The sequence below is a fragment of the Egretta garzetta genome, unplaced genomic scaffold (genome assembly GCF_000687185.1).
Source record: "Egretta garzetta isolate BGI_Z169 unplaced genomic scaffold, ASM68718v1 scaffold503, whole genome shotgun sequence".
NCBI lineage: Eukaryota > Metazoa > Chordata > Aves > Pelecaniformes > Ardeidae > Egretta > Egretta garzetta.
This window is the reverse complement of record NW_009259107.1, coordinates 1,071,036-1,091,779: the sequence shown is the minus strand read 5'-3', so window position 1 is coordinate 1,091,779 and position 20,744 is coordinate 1,071,036. Positions and strand designations below refer to the sequence as shown.

General features: G+C 36.6%; 1 protein-coding gene across 1 annotated transcript in view; it reads left to right on the top strand.

Moving 5' to 3' along the window:
- DOCK4 (dedicator of cytokinesis 4) overlaps positions 1–20,744 on the top strand; it is a 221,258-nt gene that overhangs the window by 140,645 nt on the left and 59,869 nt on the right. Inside the window, 5 exon segments of the mRNA XM_035890904.1 lie at positions 862–1,032; positions 2,435–2,627; positions 10,305–10,432; positions 12,623–12,757; positions 17,214–17,312. Of these exon segments, the coding sequence (XP_035746797.1) occupies positions 862–1,032; positions 2,435–2,627; positions 10,305–10,432; positions 12,623–12,757; positions 17,214–17,312 (726 nt within the window).

The following is a 20,744-nucleotide window of genomic DNA, read 5'->3' as shown; positions in this document are numbered from 1 at the left end:
ATCAATGGAGCTTACTACCGCTAGACTCTGGAGCTCTGTGTCCCGTACTGATTGAGGATATACATGATTAAGAGTTAGATCTAAGAAGTCAAATGTAGATTGCATTGGTAGTATTAACGTCTGATGCATAACTGTATCCAAGTGGCAGCCATGCATGCTGACTTAATGGTTCAAAGCTGATACTGGGGAATTCTACTGAAAATGGTGGGTTGGGTTGCTCTTGTTGTCCTGTTTTGTACCATCAACAAAGCACAGTGTGGAGTCAGGCTGAGTTGTACAACAAAATAATCCCATTTGGGACAGGTGCTACATTCTGAAAATAAAATTTCAGGATGGTACCCTTCTGTGCTTTTCCATGCTTCTGTTAACTTAGGTGTTAGGCCTGTATTTTTAATTTACATTCCAACAGTTTTGCAACTTAATTAAGCTTTTTTTTTATTATTGTTATCTGGTTACAGTTGACAGGAAAACAACTTTTAACAGGCAGAGAAATTCTAAGAACAGCTCAAAAGTTTGAGCCTATTTCTTATATTGGCCTTGTATGTTTATGCAATATATGATTTTGTAGCCAATGGCATGCAAGGGATGGGGGGGCAGTGTTGAGATTTTGCAGTTTTACATTTGTTAAAAAAAAAAAAAGTGTTCTTTGGTTTGTGGAGATTATGAAAGGCAAGGGAAGAGCATTTCTGAGAGTGCTTTTGAAATGTTAGTGTTTCAATAGAAAGATTTGCTAATATTAAATAACATGATGTCCCGTTTCAGACCCTTGTCATTATTTGAATGATATAATCATTGTGTGTGTTCTATTTAAAGATGAGCTGGTTCCTTTTTATGACTTATCTCTGATTTTGACATTTTTAGGCACAGGAATATATCTTTAAATACATAGTTCAGTCTCGAAGGTTATTCTCTATTGCCACTGGTGGACAAAATGAGGAGGAATTTCGCTGCTGTATTCAAGAGCTTCTTATGTCAGTACGTTTCTTCCTTTCCCAAGAGAGCAAAGGAGCTAGTGCTTTATCCCAACTACAAGTAAGTTTTCAAGCATGCCTTGCTTATTGCCAGTTTCCACGTCCAATATAGAAAAAGTATACGTGTCCTTACCTATATTCCCAGGAAAAAAAAGTGGGTTTTGCTAGAGCAAAATGGTATTTTCAGCTCATCGTCACACCTTTTTGTCCTGTAGTATGAAATTTTCATACCAGCAGCTTCTAATTTAATATTTAATATTGAATTATCATTACATTATAATCATATTAATTATATTGTGGGATGCAGACATAGTCATGTCTCTGTTTCGAGCATTTTACAGTTTAGTCTAACCACAGTGGAACTGAAGAATTTGAGCCATACAAAAGACTTATCTTTTTTTAATACTCATCTGGTATATTTATTTCAACTGAGACTACTAAAATTGACTAGTGCTAAAGCGCAGAGGCAAAACACACAGGAGATAGCTCTCTACATTGTGCCATGGATTTACCAACTTCTACAGCTCATAGATATACCGTGCTCTTCCCCTGGTTCTGTAACCAAAGGTGTTTAAGAACTCTTAAGAATTATTAATTTTTTAATCTCTGTAGAAAATTGTTCTTCCAAGAAAATGGCAAGTCAGAGAACAGAGTAGAGAGGTGGTTCTTCCATCTCATATCATGTAAACAAGTGGAGTGAAAAGGTAATAGCAAAATGATATAAGCCACCGCAGTTGGAATTTTTCTTCAGTATCTTTAACCCTTTATGTCATCTGTTCTGACACCAGTGTGAAGAACGGCTGAGGTACCAGTAGCTTTTCTCAATCAGCAGGATTTGGAGAGGAAGAAAGGAATGTCATTTCTAGCTTCCTTTCTTTGGCATTGCCCTCCTTTCTTTTCCAGTGTTTTGTTTCCATATTCATTATACTCACCAATGAATTTCTAACCCTATTATAGGATTGTTGAAGTGAACCAAGGCTTCTGTCTCGCTCCAAAATAAAAATGTTTGTTATTTGAAAAATGGAAGATACGGAGGCTGTTATATTACTTACATTAAAACAAAGCAAACCAAACCAACTCCACTCAAATCTTTTTATTCTGATATCAGCTGGCTTGTTAGCCTTTTAAAAACTTACTCTCACACATAGATTGTGAAGAATCTGTAAAGCACAAATATTTTTCTTCTAAGTTGAACTTTTTACTATCACTATGTCCTGGGAGAAGTGAACAGTCATTAGATAATGCTTAAGGGAAAATAGTCACAAGTGTAAGCCTATTAATGAATGTGAGGATATCTCTTCTGAAAACGTGAGCATTTTTAAAGCTACTAACTACCCTTGAGATTCTTTATGTATGAAAGGCATTTTTCTACAGTCACTTAAATTTCTATAGTTATTTAAATTCTATAAATGTCAAAACTATACTGCAATATCTAACTGTCCATTTGTGCCCCTTTCCTCTAGGCTGTGTTTCTCAGCTCATTCCCATCGGTGTACTCTGAACTTTTGAAGCTCTTTGATGTAAGAGAAGTGGCAAATTTAGTTCATGATGCTCTGGGCAGCTTGCCAACAGTCATGCATGGGGATGAGTCCCTTCAAGCTGTTAAATTGCAGAGTATTGGAAAAACTGTAGAGAGTCACCTGTACACTAACCCAGGTAAGGTTGCCCTGGTCTGCCTGCAGATAAGGAACTCAGATTGTGTGCTTGGTACACGGGCCAGCAGGTGCTGAAGGGAATAGTGTTGCGCAGAGTAATGCTTCCTGAGGGACAATTCTTGAAGCACTGCTCTGTACAAGCTGTTTGTTTACAAGAATACAGTTGGTTAAATTAAGTGGTTTGTTTTTTAAGGACAAAGACTCTTAAAATATAGTTTTGTTTTGATCTACTTCTGGCAATATGTCTGTGAAGGAAGTTTGCCTTATACTTTTAAAGTAATTATAAAGGAAAAAGCTTTACTAAATTTAATTTTTTTTCCTTTTTTTCTCCTTTGGGGACAGTTCAGCAAGCAGATTGTCACTTATCCATTAAGTCTTACTTGTGTAAGTCTTAGTAGTTCAGCACTTTCGATCCTCCATTCCTTAATGTAGCATAAAACGGTTACACAAATGCAAGTAGTAGTTGGTGCATAAAGTATATAACAGCATGATTATTTGCTATGCAGAAGAAAAAACTGCTGTGTGGTGGTGAGCCTCACATTGTTTTTTTTCTATTCTAAGTGAAACACATAGAAGTGACCAAATATTAAATTTGAGTTGAACTAATTTTGAAATAAAAGAATTAAAATAGAAGAGATTTAAAGAATTTGAGTAAGTGTTAATTTACTCACCAAAAGCCCTCTTGAGAGCTCTTTGGGTATTGGCTGTTGGAGTTCAGTAGAAACGGTAACTTTTACCATCTAAGGCATTCAAGATAAACACATTACAGTGATGAAGGTTCTGCAAAAACCACTAGGATATGCATAAATATTTTGAGATGCTGCAAAATAAAAGATGGGGTTTTTTTTAAATTAAAAAGGTAAAGAAGAGGTTTTTTTAAAAAAAAAATGCTTTCAGTGATTGTGCTTTAAAAGTATGAGCTCAAAGAAATGGGTAGGAAGTATTGGATCCTGGCTACTTTGCTTCATTCTGGTTGCCAAAACCGCTTACCCTTTCCCTTGCAAGCCTCCACGGCAGTCCATTCCAGAACAGTTAGCTCTCCCTAGAGCTGATTGATCAGACCTTTGATACTCAGGGTAGATGATGACATATTCATGGAGCAATGTTAAAGGCACTCCAACATACGTTTTTCATTTTTCAAACTACTTAGGGACCAGGTAGCATCATTTCCATTTTCCTCCCATTATCTTGGTTAGGTCAGCCTAACCAGAAGATCCAAATGAATAAATGTAATTGAAGAGAGTTATTTAATGCCATGTAAGGGACTCTTGGGGACTTCCTTGGAACTGTAAATCTGCTTTCAGCCATATGACAATTTTATTTTTTGTTTGCTTCCTTTTGTAAAAGTGGTAGTTTTTTATTCAAATCCAGTTTAATTATTCAGAAGTCATAGAATATAAATTTCTTAAACCACAGGGAAACTGATGTGGAAGACATCAGGCAGTAATATAAGCTCCCATTGTTGATGATAGGAAGCTCAGGGAAATGCTTGTATGGTATAATTTCAGTCATCACTAAGTTGAAGGGTTGTGTGGAGATCAACATCTTGGTCTCTTTGCCCTTAATGTTTTATCTCTTTAAAATACAAAAATATAAGTAGACTTTGCCTTCCCTAGAAGGAATTCCTTTTAAAATCCTCTTGGGAAAATAAATATTGCACTAGACTATGTTAATGTGCAGAGTAAACTGTACATCCTAATGTGAAGTTGAGGCTTGCTGCTGTGAAAGTAATTGATTGCTGTCTCCCAGATGAAGATGATGGAACACTGCAAGCTGCGGTGCTAGCTAACACATTGGAACTAGATGGAATGCAGGAAATAACTATTTATTCAAATGTCTGAAAATGAGGAGGACACTTCTTAGATAACATTTTCTGTTTGGAGCTTGCTTGGAAACAAATGAGAGAAGTTTAGCATGGAAGTTTTACACAATTTGTGCTGCAAGGGCCTGAACAACTAACACATTAGCTCCCACTGCTGCAGAAATCAACTGACACTAAAGCTATGCTTTCACTAAAAGTGGGAGAGATATTTGGTATATTGCTGAAAATGGAAATATCAGGCATGCAAGGGTTGATTTAAGGTGCCCAAGCACAGATGTTTATTAACATTTCAGATGTATTTGATGCATCTGGTCTCTACGTGCCTCTCTAGGGAATGCAGGTTATGTATTGTATTTACTGATCATGTGTGGGTAGGATGTCAGAAATGGCTTTGTATTGAGGCTTTGATATAGTTTGCTTAGAACCTTTTTCTATTTCAGTGATTCTAAACTTCAGCTTTTGCTATAGGTAACAACTACAGAGGTGTTAAGAGGTGCCAAGAGCAGTTGTCTGCCTAGCTCCTGTGAAAAGTTAGTGCATGTTAAGGCCTTACTTTACTTCTGTTTTTCCATATTAACTTCTGCATCTTTGTGGTACACTACGTTGGGTGTCTAAAAAGAAACAAATTACAGTTTTACTGCTGATAAAGACAAGCAGTATTTTTCTTCCTCTTGGCCTTTCTTCCAGTCTCCTGGTATTTTGGGTGTAACTCTTTGGACACATCCCTGTTGATACTTGTAGAATGGCCAAATTGATGACCTACATATGCCTGTACCCAGAAGATTTTCTGTCTTCGTCATTTCCGATACATCAGTAGTCTAGCACTCTTGTTCGTTGTCTTTTATGCATTAAATATTATTAAACCTTGCTTTGGGGAAGAATTAAATCTGTTTTGCTGGGAAGAGTTAAGGCCAGTAACAGAGAAGCACATCTTGAATCACGTCCTTCTTGACATGGTTAAACAGACATTAGCAGAACACCAATAATTTCTTTTTCTAAGGGCACTACTTTGAGCTTGCAAATTCAATAGCTATGAAAACATGAGGTGTGTAAGTGGAACATCTAGGTTTCTTCCACCAAAGAGGATGAGTTTTCTTGGAATCACCACTGATCAAACACATCAATTACCAGAAGAGAGATTACATTAGTAGGTAAAGTCGTAAAAAAAGAAAATGCCATATTGATAGAGCTTGTATCTTAGCCCAGATATAAGCTGTGGTGCAGCTCTTTACCACATAGAGAATGTTCTCAAAAGGCTGGAAACTTTGTGTCTTCCCAAAATTCGAGGATTTGGACCTCTGTGCAAGAGTAGCTGGGCAGGACTTTTCCTTTTGGTAAGGCAAGCTGTTCAGAATAAATAGAGGAGGGGTTTTATTCTCTGACCATTTACACTATAGATATCATATGGTATATGATATCTGTATATGAGAGAGGGAGATACATATATGTTATGAAGCTAGGAAAAATGCTGAGTTGATGTTTTAAAGACATCTTCATGTGTTCATTTTATTTATTTAATATGTAAAGTTTTATGTATTTACTTTATATATAAACTTATTCCATATCTGGTTTTTGTTTTCTTTATTTTACACTGAAACCCACTATTGACAGATTAGAAAAATGATAATTATCTGTTTTCTTTCTGAGATTGACTGCTTCCCTCAGTCTGTCTGTGAACGAGTTAATCTAAGAATTGCATCCTGTATATCTCAGGAGAATGTACGTGTAGGAAACTGTGTTTCAGTAGTCATTTAGAGATTAATATCTGACACAATCCATGAGAATAGTTTAAAATCTTTGAACTGCCTCATAGAAAGGACATTGTTACATGTTAGACTTCCTATGGGAATAAAAAAAAAGTTGTTGGCAAGTTCAGGAAAAGATACCAGGAATGGATAAGGAGGTTTAGTTCTAGAGGCTAGGTATTATGATTTCCCTCTTATTCCATCATTTTTTCAAAAGATTCAAAACCTCTCTTTAATGAGACTTGTAAAATATCTCAGTAATCACTGCAAGCTAATTGATTGCTATAAAAATGCAAAAGCCTATCATTAGTGAAATTGTTGATACAAATCCTGAATTAAATTTAAAGTGGCATTAAGTTTTACATATTAACACAGATTTAAAAAAAAAGAGTAATTTTTTTCAAAATATAAAGGTTTTACACATTGATCCATAGTACTGCTTTCAAGTACTCCAGGATCTTTTTCAGATTAATTAGTATGTATTATTTGTCTTGCACCGCAATATACTATTCTTTGGAGTTTCTTTTGTATGTGTGCTTCTATACATACTGTGGGGGATGTATGTGTGTATATTGCATTCAAAAATTCAGCCTTTATTTATAGTGGAGAGCAGAAAACATTTTGCAGAAGCTTTGCAAATGATGCTTTGCCTCTGTGGCTCTCTTTTAGGCCAAGGGAGGACTTTCTCAGCCATACCTGTGTTTTCCTTCTGCACTGTAGGCAATTTTTTTCTTTCAGCTGAAAACAGTTCCTCATAAAGTTTTGAGAACTGTTGTGAGAACAGTGACATGTCCGTGCAGGCGTGTATGTTTGGTTTTGGAATTGCCGTAATAACTGTTTGTTTAACCTTAAGCATTTTCTTCTCCTACCACCCTCAAGTCCAGTGGTTCTTCCAAATGAGGAGGCGTAAATTGAATAGGTCCAAGTAAAACTATAAAAACCAAGAGCAACTTCCTTGCTTCTCACCGTTTAAGGAGAATGCTGTTTGTTTGCTTGAAAAGTTCGGTTACATGAATTCTTTTTCTAAGCAGGCAGTCATTAAATTGAATATCATCTTTCTGAAATTAATCTTTAAAATACACTAGAATAAAGAAAGTTTTGCATGTCTGTGGAGGTGCTTTACCTCTAACTGAAAAGCAAGGGGGAAAGTTGTGCTGTGGGTTAAATACTAAAGTTAATGTAACTTGCATAGGAAAGTCACAAGGATTGCCCAGAGTAGTCTTTCTTTCTAATTATGCTAAGCATGTACTCAGAAAGCTCTATGTCATGATTTTTTTCCTCTCTTTCTGTATAATATTTGTAAAGGGCAAGTATTAACATTTTAAACAGTTAGCTAATTTGGCTTCCTGCACAGAAGAAAAATTAGGACAGTGACTGATGGCTAAGAGTTCCAATTATTGCACCATTTCTTGCACTCATTAATTTTTCTATACACAGTGGCTGACAATTTTTAAGAAAAGGAGTAACCTGAGACAAATGTTGTATGCTACGTTCTCCAAACTTTCTCACATAGACCTTGGTTTGGCTTGGAGGTGAATATGCCAGCTCTCCTCTTCTGTAATAATACCACTACATCTCCCCACCTAAACAGGTCAAGACAGAGAGGTATTTAGATTATGAGGAATATATCTAAAGCTGTGTTATATGTGGTGGTTAATCAGTAACTGGCATTGTTCCCTCCCATGTATAGTTGCAAGTCATTGTAAGATGCTTTTTGCTAATCTGTTTGGTCTTGGTAAAACAAAGTTCCTATGGAGTTTTTGCAAAAATGGGATACTTTAAACAATTGAATGAGGATGCTCAGTTTTGCCTGAGATGATTCAGGCCATATCGTCTGTAAGAGGTGGCTATTTACAAGTCAAGTGTTGCTACACCTGGATTCTCTGGTCTTCAAAATGGAGTTCAGAATGCTGCACTTGCATGGAAGCAGTGCGCAGGGTAGTGGGCACCTCAGAAAAGGTACCAAATCCTATGCGTGCTCATCAGAAAGTGGTCTAGAGTTCACCAAGAAGAAACACCCTGACACAGGGCTGCTCCTGTTTTCTCCTCACCTTCTGGGCTGAAGGATTTGAGTTGTAGCTGCAAGAGAGGACCTGCTGTCCTCAGAGGACCTGTGGCCCAAAGGATAAGGCAGCTCACACCAGTAATGTGTGAAAGAGCTACTGTAACTGCTCTGGGACAGCTCTGGGGTTGGGTAGTGATTTGAGCATTTGCCTGGGAATGGAAGACTAGGTTCAGTGCTTTGTCAGCCTGGATTCAGCTTCCTATCACCTGCCTGCCAGGAGAGTACCCCAACCGCAGAGCCACAGATCTGGTTTGCACAGGGAACCCTTCATCTCTTCTCTCGAAGGTGGGTTTCCAGATAGTCAAGAATTCCATACGTATAAGGCCTAACGGAAAGCAGGGAAAAGGAGCCATCCTCTGTAGCCTAGGGGTTAGGTCTTTTTTTATATGAATGGAGAGTCATGCTTTTTTGCTTCAGCTGAAGGCATTAGCTCTGTTTTTTTAATCTGTCCGTAATCGATAAGCAGATTTAGTGGTGAGGATCATAAGCTGGCACTTTCCTAACCACAGGTCTGCAAATTAGCCATCTTCCCTGCTCACTTTCCTTTTGACCCTATAGATCTTGCAGTGGTAGCTGTGCACGCTACCTGGGGCAACATTTTGCTGAGCTTCTGGTTTTTCGGTAGATAAAAAGAAAATGCCTTGGTGGCTTGGTTGAGATGCTTCTGCCCAGCTGCACTGCTACAGGCAGTGAGGAACTCTCAAGCCAGTCCTGATGAAAACCTGCTGGGGCACTTGAAGAAGTAAGCAGTCACTGGACAGAGGCTATTTGTTTCCCAATTTCGGGTACCAGTAGCACTGGCTTTAGATTCATTGATGGCCTTTTGCGTATTGCCATACAGTCTTTGTTTATATTTTTCTTCAGTAAGAAGATATAACGGAACACCTGAATAAATAGTAAGCATGAAACACCCATTTTAAAAGAGCAGGCAAGCTTTTTTCAAAAACAAGGATATATTTAAATAGTGTGTACAAATCGACTTGTCCATATGGTAACTTTTTCTCCCTCATGGAAAAAATAGAGGAAATATTTGAGGGGAAAAAAGTGTTTATAGAAGGACTAATCCACTAACAGTTCCTGTTTGGCAAAATGATTTTGAAGGAATAATTTTCCAGCTAGATAAACTCAATTTTTAGGAAATAATTACATTAATGAACAAAGGAAGTCAGTAGATGAATATATTTAGATAATGTAGCATACAAGCATCATTAAAATTTTGATAGAGGAAATGATTCAAGTACACTTCTATGAGAACATCTTTTCTCAATCATGGAAACGATGTAAAAACAACAACAAAATGAAAACAAATAACACCCATTTCATTTATCAAGTTGTAAATAGGTGTTTAATGTGTCATCACAAGTGTATTAGGGCTCTTCCCATTTAATGTTGTCTTTATTTAATAATAAAAAGAAGCAAGAAAAAGTAGCATGTTAATGAAGTTCTTGCATAATTTTGAGATAATTCAGGACTGAAAATAGCACAAAAGAGCTGTGTTTAGAAAATACAGTAGAGGAAAGGCAAATCATTTAATGTAGATACCAGTAGCCTAAATTGCTCATACTCAGTAGGAGTGACGAATCTGGAAAAGTGAAAATCCTGAAAGAAATCTGAAAGTACTGCTTGTCTATAAAGTAGAACTCACCTGTAGAATAATGTAAGTTCAAAATGAAGGCTGTTGTGACCTTGGCTGGCAAAGGGATCCTGCCACATGGCAGGGAACACTAGAGCATAATTTCACATTAATTCGAATACAAGTATTACTGTGGTAAGTTTTTCTTGCATGACAGTTCAATAATTACTTAGCATTTTCTGTTATATGTAGTATATTCTACACAGTGGTGGTTTTCTCCATCCATAATATGACATACTGACTTTCAGCATATTGTTTATTCTTCAAATATTCGCTTTAGGACATTATTATTATGAAGTAAAAGCTTCTGCTTATCTGAAGTACTGTTTTGGACTGAAGACACATTTTATGTCTGTATTAAAATTAAATGATTCTATGAGAAGCTCCTACTCATAAAATCTCATTTTTTCCAGATTCTCGATATATTCTTCTTCCGGTAGTTTTACATCACCTCCACATGCATTTACAAGAGCAGAAGGACCTTATAATGTGTGCACGTATCCTTAGCAACATATTTTGTCTCATCAAGAAGAACAGCTCAGTAAGTAAACAACATGTCACATCCACAAGGTGTTGAACTTCTTTATATGGCTCAGTGACATGTAATGACACAAACTGGACCGAGTCCATTTTAAAGAGTTCTCTGTGTAATGATTCTGCATAAGCATGTCATTTTGATTTCTCATGAGCCTTTTCTTCCCATGCAAGAATATTTTAATTGTAGCACTTAGTGCTCTGCCAGGCTTTGACTCTTTTCGAGTGGTTGTGTTGGACAGAAAGAAATGTCTGCGTTCTTTTAGAGGCATTTTCTGTTGTGGGCTGTTTAGTCGTAGGGGGCACATGGGTGATGTAAGTAAATATATTGATATGAATATTGCAAGGGGGGGTTGCACTTGGTTGTTAGTTGATAAACTTTGTGGCCAATTTCTGATGTTTGTGTTTACAAATTCATCTGTGAAAGCTGCATATGAGAGCTAGCTTAGATAGGTCTGTTGCAGATATGAGTATGATTATAAGTTCTGACAGGCAAAGGGATATAACACAATTAAAAACAAACATGCCTGTAGTTAGTGCAGTACATACACATCAAGGCCAGCATGCATTACATTGTAATGAATGCATCAGTAAGAACTGTTCTATGCGTTTCTTCATTTCATACCACTGTCAGCAATTAAAGTTGCTCCATCAGTGATTTAATATGGACACGGCTTGCAACTTTGGAACTGTAACAACATTTTCATTGGAGCCTCTCCTGGATTAGTGTAATAATTCATCACAAGATAAAGTGATAGATGATAAAGCATAGCTGTGCTTTTGGATTGGGACAAAGGCTTACATGTCTGGTCTTAATTTCAGGAGATCTTTCATTTGGAGTCATCAAGCCAGAGATGCACACAATAACAAGTGGATGTCTACATAAAACTCTCTCCAATGTTCAGGACATGCAGCTACTATTTTTAGTAGTCTTTGAGTCACTAAGAGTATTAACGACTTGGTGACTTTATGATTTCTGTGGATCAGTTCAGAACTTCATTCCTTCCATGGTAATCAAGATAATTTAGAGGCTGAGGGAACAAGTGAATTTGCAGTCAGGCAGCTTTGAAAATTAGGGTGGTTGGCCATTCTAATATTAGTTTGTACATGAGTCCTCACTGTTGATACAGTTCCTTAATACACTGTATACTTGCCTACCTTCATAAGTAAGAAAGTTAACAGTTGTTTGATACTAGACGAAGTGACAGAGAACACGGCTGTGACACTAGACTTGTCTTGAATCCAAACAGGAATTTTGAGTTTTGTTACAAATCATATGCTTTGGGTGTGTAGGAAGGAAAAAAAAAAAAAACAAAAAAAAATTTCACTCCTACACCTTGATGTCAGCGAAGTTGAATGATCTGTTTGTCAGCTGAGTTCTAGCTTGGTTGTCTGCATTTGATTATGAAGTGTTTCTTTCTGCAAAGAGATGTCATCTTAAATTGGGGATAAAATCACTCAGATTAAGATGGTGTTGTCTGCTGCAGTGGAGACAGAAAACGTTGAAGCAGGGAAAACATACTTCCATCTGAGTTAAAAATGAAAAGTAACTACAACTTGACTTCATCAAGTGTTTTCATGCATGTAATTAAGGTGTTCATGGTCTCTTTTGGCGATGAACACTTTGGTTCCTTTGTACTGACGTTGCGTACAAGCAGTTGTAGGCTTACATAAATGACTAATTTGTTTGTGCTACTCAGCTGATGGGAAGCAATGTAGCTGGTCGTTACTGCTGAAGCAGGTCTTGAAGGTTGAGCACCATCTGCTTGTTTCTGGTGATAATTTCAAAATGTGAAAACAGAGTTCTACTTTTTGGAATTTAAACCTCTTGGCAATTTCCCCAGAAAATATATGGGCGTTACCTACATAAATCTTGCCCAAAAAGTTCTTGTATGTTATCTATTGCTTTCTTCTAAACAGTAATTGAAAATAGAGCTATGCTAATTTTATGAACACTTAACATATTCAAAGTCATCCCCATAACTGTTCTCTGTATTTCAGTACAATGTAATTAATTGAAAACTCTTAGGAAAAAACCAATAGAATTAAACAATATCTTAATTAGAGAATAGTCCTTGTTTCTCAAATGTAACATTCATAGTAAAACTATCATTTGTTTCTAAAATGACATCAAAGGAAATATGCCTGTCATCATCTTTCTATTTTAAAATCAGAAATATTTTCTTTATTACTTAAGGAAAAATCTGTCCTGGAAGAAATTGATGTGATTGTGAACAGCTTGCTAGATATTCTATTAAGGACCATACTAGAGATCACCAGCCGACCACAACCATCAGGCTCGGCTATGCGCCTCCAGTTTCAAGACGTGACTGTAAGTTGTTTATAATAGCTCACAGTTGTCACTGGTTGTTCAGCTAGACTTGTGAAAAACTTGTCTTTAGATTGTAATTCACAATGCCATTTACAAGATTTTGTATATAAAACAGAATGAGGAGAACAAAGAAAACTTTTCTTGCTTTTTATTCCTTTTCAGTGGAACTAGTATTTCTTTTTTCATTAAATTTATTTATAAATTATGATGCAGAAAACAACCCAGAAGATAAAGTTTCTTTTGAGACTGTTTCAGGTCAATAATTACTCCATTATGTTTCTTTTGTCGACAGATTTTCTAGTTTTCTGAAACTTTTAAAGTTTGAATTCCTGAAAATGGAAGAGTATCAGTCAATAACATTTTACTTCCTAAAATGCATACATTTTTACATGATGAAGCAGCTCTAAAAATTCCTGCAGAATCTGTGATGCCACTTTATACAAATCCAAATTTATTAATTGAAGGGCAGTTTATTGTTCTCTGGGCTGAGCATTTGAGTTTCTTTTCTATCACATAACGTAGAGCAAAGGGGGTGGACTTAGAAAATTAACAAATGATATTTTTGTCGACCTGCTGTAACAACTCATGCAAATTAGAAGGCTGAAAGGCAAGCATTTACAGGAAGGGCTATGATGAGCACTGATGAAACAAAATGAAGTGTTATTTTGCTTTGTTTTCAGCAAGGTTCCCAGTTTGCTTTTGAAGGGCAAATCAGTTCTAATATAGCAAGGGATGTGATTCCAATATGAAGTGAGGGGGTGACATTTTGTGCAGAGAACATACTATGCTGTGTGATTTACCATCTCATTATATGCCTAATTAATTGATTGCCCAATTTTTACACTGTAACGGTTTTCGTTCATGAATAGATGGTTGCTTTTCAAACCAGAATTTCCTCTGAGATCAAAAATTTCACAAAGTATTCAATAGCTGTGGAAGAAACGTGGTGGTGTTGGGGTTTTTTTGTTTGTCTGTTTTACTTTATCCCATGGAGAACAAATGTTATATGGAGTGTTTTATGGAGCCGACCAAGCTTTGTGGCAAGATAACAGCATACATCTGAGAGTTTTTTTTCTTTAAACTACAAAATTACAAATGTATGCTGTGTGGCATATCAGACCATTATAAGAAAACCTCAGCTGCAGTAAGGGTGGTAGTATTAGACTGTTAGTGTAGCAAAGCTCTGAGCTTATTGGTTTCTTCTGAGATATCCACTTGCTTGCAGATTAAGTTTTCATAAAACACCATGACAGCCTAATTCTTTCACACCATCAAAAAATTAGACTCTGAAAGTGCTTTCAAGTTGCAACATTTCCTTTTTATGCAGCAGGAAAGCCATGTCATTTTCACCACAGGCATCTCAAAGAATACTTAATGTGGAAGTGACTCACAGCACAGCATAAGGCAATTATATACATTTATGTAGAAACATCATGCAGTATAGGCTTATGGCAACACGCGGAGCCAGATTCTTGGAACTATTTGTAGAGCAAGTATGATAAAGTACTCAGTGTGAGTATAGCAGTAGAGTCTGTTCCAGTATGTTACCATTATTTCAAGCTGCATGTATCATAAAATATTGTTTGAGAGATGTGTCATGACAGCACACTGGATAAAATTTTTGTCATACTTTTGCATCAGATACAGTCTTCCTGAGGAAGTAGTCCCCAACTCATTTCAGTGTGATCTTCTAGGCCCACGTGTCGCTGTTTTTCTGCACAAAGCAGCAGCATAAAATCAGGCAGCATCCAGACTGTCTGCTTCCATGACTGCGCTGTTTATTTCCTCTCGAGTAGTTTTGGTACCTTGGTACCATTTCAATTTGCAGCAAAGAATCTTGTTAGATGGTAACCTGCAAGATGGATGTGATGCTTTAAACTGAGCACAAAGACGGCATGTCTTCAGGGTGTCAGTGTTACACATGTTGCACTAACAAACATTGAATTTAATGCAACAGTAAAACTGAAACTTCTGCCTTAGGATGTCTGTGATTTAGACCTTTAGATTTCCTTAAGAAAAAATGCATTGGCATATGAAGAGTTAGCAAAAAGAAATCCAATTAAAGCAAACCTTTATTGATTTCAGATCTTGGAAGTTCAGTCCCTCAGAACCTAAATGAATTGCAGTTTTAGAGTGAGCTTCATATATTTTAATAATTGTGCTCCTTAAATAAGACACAAAAAAATCACTTGAGGATTCTACCTAAGTGAATTGGATATACTGTTTGGTTTGACTTATGACACTAGAATTGGATACTAAATGTTTTTTATCAAGGTCATTATATGTGTGGAAGTTGCTTTCGTGCATGATCTCATGGACCCTGACCAGTTAGTCTGTGCCTAACACTGGCAAAAATCTTACAACATACATTTTTGTGTTGAGTTCAACAAATGCAGCTGAATGTTCATTGTTATTTTAAAAACAAGCTGCCTGTAGAGCTACCTACATTTGAATTAAAAGCTCAAATTTAGAAGTCAGTTAACAATTAGCTGAAGCTGGTACCTTTTTAAAGCTAATCTGTCTGTCAACTATAACAGTACAGCTTTCTAGAATAGAAGGTGATTTTCAATATACTACTATAAGTTGAAGTAAATGCGGGAACACGGAAGGAAGGTGACTAGAAAGGACTGCTTAAAAAGTGTAAGCAGGAAGGGAAGTATTCAAAAGGTACATACTCAGATTTTGTCACTCAAGGTAGCAATCAGGTAAACTTACACCCTTATTTATTTACTCTGCTTATTTTGGCTAATTAGCCAAATCTGAGTGGTCTCAGATTTTATAACTGGAATAAAAGTCTCAAAAAATTATGCCTATTTAGATGAATCTACGTTATACTAAACAGCATGATGAAATCATACTGAGGCTAGATGTAATGACATTTAAAATATTAAAAATTAATGATAAAAGACCAAGGTATTTTCTGAAGAGAACTTGATATGGTTGGAAATAATTTTTCAGATATTTACAAGACAGCAGCTGTAAGCTTGATGGTTATGCCCAGAGCATGAAGATTAAGAGACTTTGTAGCCTTAGGATATTGTTTTGAGAATGCTGTGTTCACTGTGAAAAAACAATGGTTTTGCAGGGACTTAATTTGGGATCATTATTTCAGTGTAGAATCCTATTATGAGCCAGATGATCATTATTTTATCACCATGTTGCCAGTGAAAGCCATCACCTCACACACCACCAAGTATACAAGGTGTAATCACAAGTGAATTAGGCCTTCCAATGTAAAATCTAGAATAGCCATTCCAGTGAAAACATACTGCCTTTTTATCTTATTTTGTGTTTTTAATGAAAGACAGGGGAAAATCTTCCCAAAATTTGACTTGACAAACTAATGAAAGACATCATTTTAAAGTACTGTTATCATACTTATCTGTTCTCCCAGTCTCATTCCTCTTTCCTGGTAGACAGAGGCCGGAAGTGTATCTCCTACCTTTAACAAGCTTGTAAAATTTCAGCATTGTTCTTTTTATGTGCTGGGATGCAGTCCGGACCTTTCGCTCTTTCCTGTCCTCATCCATTCTGCAGTCGGACCAGATCTGATACCGTTCAAATGTTTCTTCCCAGTTCAAAAGTGAACAGGTAGACAGGGAAGGGAGAGAGGGAGAACCTATTTCTTCCCATAATGTCTTGGTCATTTGATCGCTCACTGGAGAATACCCAGAGCTGTTTTCTGCTCTTTTGCTCCTGAATCCCATGCTGTTTGAAGGACAGCCTGGTGAATGTGCATCAGTAGAGGCAGGGAGGAATCTGCACAGCAGTCCAGCAAGCCCCTCAGCTGCTGACTGGAGCGTCCCTTTTCTGGAGTGTGAATCCAGGAATTGGCATTGTGGAAGAGAGTGGTCTTGCCCTGTGATTAAATTAAGCTCAACTTCTAGATATATATTTTAATGAGAAATTCCACTGTAGGTCCAAGGAAACTTCTGATCATATAAATGAGTTTTCTTTTTGACAAATATGGGGTTTTGTGATGAAAAAATGTTTTCAAAAAATTCCCAGCTCACTCCATTTGTTTATTCCCTAAAGGAAAACAATAGCATTCTTCCCAGAGTTGTTGCAAAATATTTTTGTTTATATTTGTTTCAAGGCTGAGTTAACTAAGAGGTTGTCATCTTAGCAATCTAAATAAAATGTTTAAAAACAGATACAAGGGAGACAAATCACAAATTAAACTTTTACTGGTTTAGCCCTTCTGGAACTATTCCAGATAGGTTTTTTTAAGCAAGTAAACTGCATTTGGGGAAAAAACATTCTTTAAATGGGAAGGAAGTTCATAGCTAAATTAATGTATTTTCACAAAATGTGGAGTCTAGGAAATAATGTTTCCTAATTGTAGATTAATTTCCCTTGTGTTTGTTAATTATTTTTAAGTGCTTATGACAGTTTAAGCTCAAATACAGAAGACGTTATAATCTATTATATTTCTATTCTTGGCTTATCTGAACAGGGGGAATTTGTCTCCTGTTTGTTGTCACTCTTGCGACAAATGACTGATAGGCATTATCAACAGCTGCTTGATAGCTTCAACACAAAGGAAGATCTGAGGGTGAGTAACAGAATTGTCTTTCCACTTGTTCAGGTCTGTCTATATTTCTCTTTTTGATTTATCTCCCTTGAAGATATTCCTGTGCTTTGATGAAACACTTTAGTGTTTAAATGCAATCTGTTTTTCAGATTAGCAGGCTTTGCACAGGCCTTCATGTGTACTTAGGTCCACTCTTATGGTGGGGCTAGGATTCTGTTGCTTCTACAATGACAGCAAATAGAATGGGGACACACACACACTGTATAATAGCTTTAAGGTCACAAACTTAGCCTCAAAGCCTGTTTTAAAGATGGTGTCAATTTAAGGTTACACAGTTCTGCTTGATTCTTCCTGCCAGGCAGTTGGGGTTTTTTTGTTTTATTATATGTATTAATTATTCATTCATTCATTAAATTATAAACAGCACTGGCAAACACAGAGCTTGAGAAATGCATATTTAACTAACTCTCAATTTTTCTTAACTGTGCAGCAAGTCCATTGGCAGGAGGACCTGTCAGACTTGTAATGTCTATCTGCCCAGTTTGATCATGGAAGAGAGTAGTTGCAGAACTCTTTCAGGGCAGCTTCTACCAATTTCATTGATGGAGTTACCACGTTCATGGAGATACAGCATTTTTAATTCCGTTTTGGAGGAGGAGGGTGGATTTTTTAAAATGTTCTAAAAGCTAAGATTTCCTGTATAAAGATATACATTAAGACTTCCACTCTGCTAGACCCCGAGAAAATTATATAGTACCAAATTTGATCCACACAAGAAATCTTGAGTGATCACTTATGCCCACTATTCAGCCAGTGATCCTAGATAGAAGAGTAATAAGTGTATATTTAGTATATTTTTAGATGTTACTCGTAAATTGCCATTTGATAAACTTAAGTACTATCCTGAAAAGGGGAGTCTAGTCATGGTGCAATTTCAGATTTCCTTGAATTCCTGATAGCTATTCTGAAGAGAGTATACCACTCATGAGTGCCTTGTCTTTGTAGTGAGATGGTCATATTGAACTCAAAGATAGAGAATGCTGCTGAGAAGTTATCTCTATCATAAATCAAGGGTACTGCCTAGGAGTTATATAGGGTGGATGATTTTTATACTAGTATTACAGCATCTATTTTCACCTAGCATAGTTGCTATCCTTAGGCAATTTTTAATATATGTTGTGGAACCTAGGCATTTTTTTCTGAAAATATTTTCCCTTTTGTTTGAGTTCTGAGAACATCTATATTCCTAGGTTTAGATTTTTATATTTCCTAAAGGTTTCAAGCTTGGTTTCTGTTTGATGTATCTATGAAATAGTGTTGGGTTTATTCAGACTTTCTTGCTTCTAGAACATGAAAAATCTCTAGATTTAATGCTTGAATGGTGTTTGATTTGACACATTTATATTCACCCCACGCACATACCCTACTATTATACAGAGGCATATGGAAAGCAGCTGTAGCCAGTGCCATCAGCTATCAAAACAGAGGTCTTAAGAAAGCAAGTCCAGAGTTTGTTATTTCCATTCAGATCTCATCAAATCAGCATCAGCTCCACCAGTGATTCAGTGGCAGTAGGTTGATCGTAATTAATGCAACGTTCCTTCCCTTCTGAATGTTAAATAATATATTGTTTTTTTCCCCTCACTTGGAAATATCAAATATCACTGAAATGTGTATAACCGAGAGCAAGAGGGAAAGATGAGAGCGAGTGCGTGAGGCTGACACTGCTGTTAATCATGAGGTGACTGTGGATGACTTAGGCTATCTAAACCATCTTGCCACTTACCTCTGTATTTTTATGCTTTGTTTGCTAAGTGTGGAACTTCCTTCGTATTTTATACTGCTTTAAGATATGCTTCTTAGGAAATGACATCAGTATGAGTAAATGAATATTCAGAAGATGTAAATATCTGTGGTAAGACTTTTTTTTCTGTCTGAGATACTTTAAGAGGCTGAACTAGTAGGCATAGTTAATCTTGTGGCTAGTATGTACTTTGGGATTTAAGCTTCAGTGGTAACGACTGTCAGCTTGCTGTATTTTTGAATCCTCTTTCTGCCCCCTGGTCAATGATGTCAAAGTGGATTGGGTCTTCCCATTACAAGTTACAGATCTGATACGGGGTTTGCAAGGGACTTACCTGAGTGTAACCCAGGCCTTTGAATTGCTACCTGCTGTGCTTTTTTGCTTTGACTACCTCTGTTTATCATTAACCATCTATACTGAATGGTTAGGCGCTGATATCGCAAGGTATTTCTTCTTTCTTCCAGACTAATTCTCAAGGTGACGATGTCAAATGCTTGCATGAATGCATGTTTGCAGAGCTTTTATGATACCATTAAAAAAATACCCCCACCAAACCACTTCTCCAAACAAAAATTCACTCATGCAAGTACTTGTAGAAAGGGAGTGAAGGTTGTAATTCGTTCTATCGAAATATATTTGCAGTTCCTATTCTTTTTTTCTTTTTTCTTTTTTAAATCTATACCAAAATTATTAAAGACTGTTTCCAGCTTGTTAATCACAGTATAGCAAAATGGAGGCTTTGAAGGAATGACATGTACACATTTTTATATGACATGCCTCTGAATGATGCTTTAAATAAGTGGTTGTTTATGGAAATATTTCCCCTATTTTGTGAATATATTTAGTTTAAGTAATTGACATGGTGACTGTTTTTATTTTAGTCAGTTCTTTGAGAGAGTCAGGTTTTTTCCACACAAAGCAGAAGGTAGAAGATGCATTTTATGTTTGAAAACATGCAAATGAAGTAAGAAAGAAATGACAGGGGATTCATGGCTGAGTGATAGCACCAGAGACTATACTTTGCTCTCTTTTTGAAATATTAAATTTAATGAGGCAGTAATTTTAAATGCTTCCTTATATCTTTCAATATTATTTTAAAGATATGCTTCTTTTGCTTACCACAAAATACCATCTTCTCCTAGTAAATATATTTTATAGCAATTTATAGCACAGAGGCGCCCTTGTAGGCGGATATTTTCTGCCGCAAAAAAGCTCAGATATCATTTATGACAAAAGGTAACAGTGGAAGTTATAAATAGGAGGATAGAAGTGGGAAAGTGAATGAGAAAAACAGTATATGTTAGCACAATGCAGCTTTGACCACAGCAAGGTGGTTTTGGTTGAGATGTGTGTGTTTTTTAATTAATAGATTAAAAGAAGACAAAGCAAACAGATAAGCACCTGGCCAGAAGGCCTAGTTTTTATCCTTTGTCAGTGTACCCTACATAATGTGGCAGAATAGATATACAGGAGAGATCTGGTGAAAGAAGAGATAATATTTCGTAGGGATGGGTGTTAAACCTTACTAGTTCTCTGATCCCTCTCTTTCAGCTAAAAGAGCCTGAGCAGGGTAAGGTGGGTGCCAAATGCTACCACCAAGTGCAATTTCTTCCACTGTTCTCTAATGACCCCTTGGACACAGGCTGTGT